The 6,376-nt window shown below is 32.0% G+C and overlaps 1 protein-coding gene across 1 annotated transcript; it reads right to left on the bottom strand.

The window, feature by feature from the left end:
- Positions 1 to 956: 956 nt before the first annotated feature.
- On the bottom strand, positions 957 to 4,664 carry LOC126410100 (bifunctional pinoresinol-lariciresinol reductase 2-like). The gene is made up of 2 exons (XM_050078085.1): positions 4,347 to 4,664; positions 957 to 1,049 (listed from the first exon to the last, which is right to left on the bottom strand). Exons 1-2 carry the CDS (start codon positions 4,662 to 4,664, stop codon positions 957 to 959), a joined length of 411 nt encoding a protein of 136 aa, XP_049934042.1.
- Positions 4,665 to 6,376: the final 1,712 nt, after the last annotated feature.

Genomic DNA, 6,376 nt, shown 5'->3' with positions numbered 1-6,376 from the left:
AAATAAATGAGATTCGAAACGAAGCTTGTTTATGCCATATCACCAAAATATAACCTTCCTTTGGACAAAATATTGATACCAAACTTAATTTAAGTTTAGTTTATCACCAAAACCTCATCCCTTTATTTAAGTTCCTTTTGTCACCCAAACCTCATTCTTTTTTTAATAGATCCAAATTAAAACATACAAGTTGAAGTTGATCCAAAACGATCTTGCCAGCTATTTTTGTATTATGTCAAATAGGGACGTAGGCTGAACATGAGCCGAGCCGAGCCCGAGCTTGGTCGGCTCGAACTCAACTCGACTAACTAAGACCGCGTGCTCGACTCGGCTTGAGCTCGAATAAAGCTCGACGATACTGGCTCGAACTCGACTCATTAGTCACTTGTCGAGCTCGAGCTCGACTCGATTAAGCTCGATAAACTCGTTTACTGAGTCATCCATACTTGTTGAGCTCGAGCTCGACCGCGAGCTCGAGCTCGATTAAGGCTTGAGTCAAGCATTTTACGGTCTCTGAAGCATAGTTTTGGTCATGGTTTTCATCATGTTTAGAAAATACAAACCCTAACTTCCCAAATCCAGCAAGAAAACAAAGAGAGAGAGAGGCAAGACCCTTTACCGTCCTTGAGAGGAACCAAACACTTGCAAGAGATCTCAAATTGAAAAGGGTTGAGGAAGGCTGTCGGATTGTCGAGGACGGTGAAAGAAAAATCAAAAGCACGAGAAAGAGAATGCAAGTTGGCAATGCATAAACCCTTGGGCCAATTTTCTCGACTCTGGTGTTTCTTCAAGTAAAGGTCTTCTCTTACCTTTGTGATTTCCGTCGCCATAGATCTGCACTTTGGCCGCCGGCGGCCAGAACCGGCCAAACTTAGCCAGGCCGGACAGGAAGTAACCGGCAAAGCAGTGAGCAACCACGTAAGTGTGGGGGATCCGACTCTCCTCGACGGCTCGCGTCACCCTTCTTTTTGCACAAAGAACACTGAACCAGGCGCGATGGAGTGCTCGATGAAATCTGGGTCCACTCCATATTCTGAATGAAGAAATCTCTGCAACTCGAAACAGCAGGAATCTAATAAAAACAACTCTGATCAACCACTTTAGTTTGCGATATTGGTGATCCCGAAATGCAATATGTATAACAGGAATCGTGTTTTAGCATGCCACATTCTCTGTTTTCATGTATTAAAAGGTGTCTAGAACAAGATGGTCTGAACAATTTTTGCACCATCCATCCTCTGTTAATTAATCCCACAGGGCATCACTGTTGATTAGTTTACTACGTATATCATTCAACTTAAAGTATTTAAAATTATATCATATAAAACTAATCAAATACTAATTAATATTATATTTAATTAAAAGTTTTTGTGTAAACAAGCAAATTATTACAGTTAAGGCATCAACTAAACAGGATATCTTAAATAATGTATTTATTTAATTAAAAATAATAAAAAAAACTTCTATCAAGAAATTTCAATAAAATTAGTATTTTTAAAAATATGAAAATTAATCGTAAGTAGATATATTTAATATGAAAAAAGTCTTGAACACATAAAGAAGTTTTAATTTATGAAATTAAAAATTATTTATTCAATCAATCAAGTAAATCATTTTGTATAATCATATAATATGTCCAAAAGTCTTAGGTATTTGATATATAACACATAATTTACAAATTTGAAATCAAAAGCCTATAACTATTAAAAAAATAACACATTTTTCGATTTAATAAAGTATCTTACATATCATTGGAGTAATTATACAATTTTATGTAAAGAATAATTATTATAATAAAGGTAAGAGGATTGCTAAATTATTTTATATATTATTAAACATCTTTTTACGCATGTAACACAAATTATTTTAATATTCTCAATAAAAAAAAATCATTAAATAATATATTTTTAATAATAAATAATATGGGTCACATGATTTAATAATTCATAATAAGTGATCATCATGAAATAATAGTTTACTCAATTTAAAATATGTTATTAGTTACAAATAAACCAATTAATGTTCAATATAAACAATTTTTATAACGAAAACAAAACTTCAATAGTGTATTTTAGCAGGAAATCTTCAATAATATATTTATTTAATTAAAAATAATAAACAAAACTTCAATTAAAAAATTCAAAAAAATGATAATTTTTAAAAATATGAAAAAGACACTTTTTAAAGTTATAAATTTTAAAGGACAGTTATGTCAAATTGGTTTCAAGAATAGCTATTTTATATATTTAAAAAATTAAAGGTGTCAAGAAAAACTATTGGCATGTATGTCTCCTATGAAAAAAAATATACTTTCTTTTAAACTAATTTAAAAGAAAATATGTTTTATAATAAATAGAAATCTTAAACGCATTATGATATTCATTTTAGTTGAAAGCTTCTTCACTGAACATAATCTCAAGTAAATATATTTAATATAAAAAAACTGCTAAACTCATAAAAAAGTTTTATTTATCAAATAAATTCTTATCCAAAAGTCTTACGTATTTAATATATAACATGTAATTCACAAATTTGAAAACAAAAACCTTTAACTAGTAGCAAAATAACAATTTGTTTGATTTAATAAATTATCTGATATATCATTGAACATTCTTTTTACGAATGTAACACAAAATATTTTAATTAACTCAATGAAATAAGCATAAATCATTAAATAAGATTTTTTTTAATGAGAAATAATATGGGTTTACTTATTTAATCAATCAAATAAATTATTTTATATAATCATATAATTCATCCAAAAGTCTTAGGTATTTTATATATAACACATAATTCACGAACTTGAAAACAAAAGCCTTTCACTTAGTAGGAAAAGAAGAAATGGTTCGATTTAATAAACTATTTTATATATCATTGAAGTAATTATAAAATTTTATATAAAAAAAACTATTGTAATAAAGGTAAGAGGTCTAATAAATTATCTGATATATCATTGAACATTCTTTTTATGAATGTGACATAAATTATTTCAATTAACTCAATGAAATAAAAAAATCATTAAATAATGTCTTTTTAATGAAAAATAATATGTGTCACCTGATTTAACAATTATTATAAAGAAAGTATGAAGGTAAAATATACTAGTAAAAAAAAAAAAAGAATTACGAGTTGTTTAGATGACACACTTAAATTCATTTCTTTAAAATTTTAAGTGAAGCCAAAACATAATTTTTTTTTATGCGATAATGTTTTGTTGCAAAAGTCAAACTATAGCTTTAAAATTTTAAGTGAAGCCAAAACATAGTTTTTTAATTTCTTTTTATATATGATGAACTTACGAGTTGTTTTGTTGTAAGATCCAAACTATAATTATAAAATTTTAAGTGAAGCCAAAACATAATTTTTTAAATTTTTTTATATACGATAAACTTACCAATAGTTATTTCACATTAAATATATTTTTATGCAATTAATTTTCATATTTTTAAAAATACTCATTTTATTGAAATTTCTTGATACAAGTTTTTTATTAATGTTAATTAAATAAATAGATTATTTAAGATATAATGTTTAGTTGATGTCTTAACTATAATAGTTTGTTTGTTTACACAAAAACATTTAATTAAAATATAATATGAATTATTATTAGTTTTATGTGATATAATTTTAAATTCTTTAAGTTAAATGGTAATATAGTGATTATTTAATTATTATTGTATGCAACTTTATAAAAGTCATTATCTCTTAATCAGATTATACCCTTTCATATATAATTTATGTTATTCTTATATGATAACTTTAAGTTGGTGCATTTGGTTAGACCTTTTGCCCATGTTCTAAGTTCGGATTTGGATATAACATAAAATTTGGATTCGGATCAGATTTGGATATAACTTAAAATTTGGATCGGATTCGGATATAACTTAAAATTTGAATCGGATTCGGATGTAGATTTTAAAGTCGGATTGGGATATGGTATAAACTTCTTTTCATCCGTATTTGAATCCGAATCCGAATATATGAATATCCGAAAAATCGAATATGATAAAAGGTTATCCGATCCGTTAACATCCCTAAACAGGAATCGTGTTTTAGCAAGCCACATTCTCTGTTTTCATGTGTTAAAAGGTGTCTAGAAGAAGATGATCTGAAAAACTTTTGCACCATCCTCTGTTAATTAATCCCACAGGGCATCACAGTCGATTAGTTTAAACGCGAACACTAATTTGATCAGTGGATCAATTTGTAAAGAGATACTCTTGCAACTTAAAGATCTAACAGTTAAGAGGAGTCGACCCAATTGGCACAATTATGGTCTAAGCCAGAGAGGGAATTAGAGAGAGAGAGAGAGAGAGAGAGAGAGAGAGAGAGAGAGAAAGAGAGACCTTGATGGTTCTACCTTGCTTTATGGCCCGGACGAGCTTGAGCTGCTGTTTAATTTGGCTTTCGGCGATGGCGGAGATGACGTAGTCGATCCCTGGGACGAGGGAGACCAGAGATTCATGGTCGTCCAGGGAGGCCTCCACCAGCGTAGCACCTGCTTGCTTATAGGAGAGGAGGAGTGGCAGCTTGTGAATGCTGGCATGAGTGGTTGGGCCGGTGAGCAGGAAGGTCTGGTGCCTGGAAGAAGCCAGGCAGGCCTTGGTTATCCATGTGCCGATGTAGCCGGTGGAACCTACAATCAGGACCTTGCTTGAATCCATGGTCTGTTGAATATCTCCTTCTTCCACTGACAGTGATTTGCGTGCGCCCACGGTGCGTGAAATATGTATACACCAAAGGAGTAGTTGCGCTATTTTTGAAATTATTTAAAAATAAATGTCTTCTTTCTTTTTAAATTCTTTTTCTTTTACTTTTTTCTACCCTTACAAAAAGTATTTTTTTCTCTATGAGGGCAATTTGGTCATTAAGTATGTTGGTGTATAGTTTTTTTACGCACAGGGTGGGCAGAAAGAGAGTTGCGCAAATAGCACGGGCATGGAATACATATACGCCAGAAAATGGGAAAAAGTTACCGGTCTTGATTGTCTTTGTTTTAGTTTGCTGAGCGGTGAGACGAATACGATTGTTGAGGGTAAAGACACTAGGTCGGGCCAACTTGGGCCTGACCCCGGGCCCAAAGAAAGGGCATCGAGTTGGCCCGATAAATGGGTCGCCGATGAGTTCTGGTACCCGGCTCTACTTGGGCCCGAGCACCGGCCCAAAAAAATTAGCACCAAGCTGGCTCGACAATTTGTCGGGTCAACCTGGTTGGGCCCGATAAGTTTGGGTGGGCTCAATATTGTTTTTTTAATATTTGTTTTATTAATTTATACATAAATATAAAATTTTATTATAATTAATTATATTTATATATTATTTTATATTAAAAAAATATTTTTTAATTTAATCATATAAGTTGAAGTTGAACTTGAGTTTGAATGGTCGGACACAGAGGCTTAGTTGGAAGTTGGTGAGACTTTGGGATTTGGTGAAACCATGTAAGAAAATTTAATTATATATGTTGGAAAAAATAGTACGGTAGTTGGTGACACCATGTCCGAAAATTTAATTATATATGTTGGGAAAAAGAATGCGGTAGTGGTTGAGACCTAAAAAATTAATTTTAGGTTGGATAAGAGTGAAGGAGAGCAAGTCTCTGCCTAGGTTGGGTATTGTGAATATAGGGATGTATAATGAGTCGGCCAAGGTTGGATTTGGGGTAACCTACGTAAAACTAGTGAAGGTCGAACTTGAGCTAAAATTTGAGTTATAAATGAGTTGAATTTGAGTTATAACAGTTTGGTTATTTAAAAACAATTTGACTGGTGGCTTTCTTGTTTGGTAATCTTTGAAGGCATTAACGTAATTTTTTATGAATTTTAACATTTTTCTGCTTTTATTTTCTTTTAAAGGAAGAAAAGTTTGAATCAAGTGACATGAGCTTAAACTAGTCATTGAGCTGGAACTCACTCATAAAACTCAACTAAACTCATTAATAAAGCTGGACTCAAGATTAAATCGAGCTTGAAACGAATAATATGTGACACGTGCGAAGCTCGAGCTACAGTGCCATGGTATTGGTATATACGTCCGCTTGACCATCTGGTAGCTTTCACCGTGCAACATCAAAAAATATTTAATTTGAAAAGATTCTCGTCGCCCACTTGATTGGACATCCAAGAATTTTTTCCATCGAGTGAGGAACGAGTTTGTCGCCACGACTAAAACAAGTTTTGCCTCAAATTGAGTACTCCCTTCGAAGGTTTCGGCTGGTGCTCTTTAGGCCAGAACCAACAATATTAATGAGATCCGAAGCTCTAATCAAATCTCGTATCTCCTTAGGATACAAAGCCTGTTTAGACCCATGCTCAAGGGTGTCACCCCTGCTATGCTTTTCAATTTGCATGTATGTAGCCATTTTTTTTACCGTACA

The sequence above is a fragment of the Nymphaea colorata genome, chromosome 5 (genome assembly GCF_008831285.2).
Source record: "Nymphaea colorata isolate Beijing-Zhang1983 chromosome 5, ASM883128v2, whole genome shotgun sequence".
NCBI classification, from domain to species: Eukaryota; Viridiplantae; Streptophyta; class Magnoliopsida; order Nymphaeales; family Nymphaeaceae; genus Nymphaea; species Nymphaea colorata.
Note: the sequence above shows the minus strand (reverse complement) of the source record. Positions and strands in the feature narration are given on the sequence as shown.

Coding starts and splice junctions, on each gene's coding strand:
- LOC126410100 (XM_050078085.1), bottom strand. CDS start 4,664: ATGGATTCAAGCAAGGTCCTGATTGTAGGTTCCACCGGCTACATCGGC. Junction 1,050..4,346: donor AGCAAGGTAGAACCATCAAG/GTCTCTCTTTCT, acceptor TTCGAGTTGCAG/AGATTTCTTCATTCAGAATA.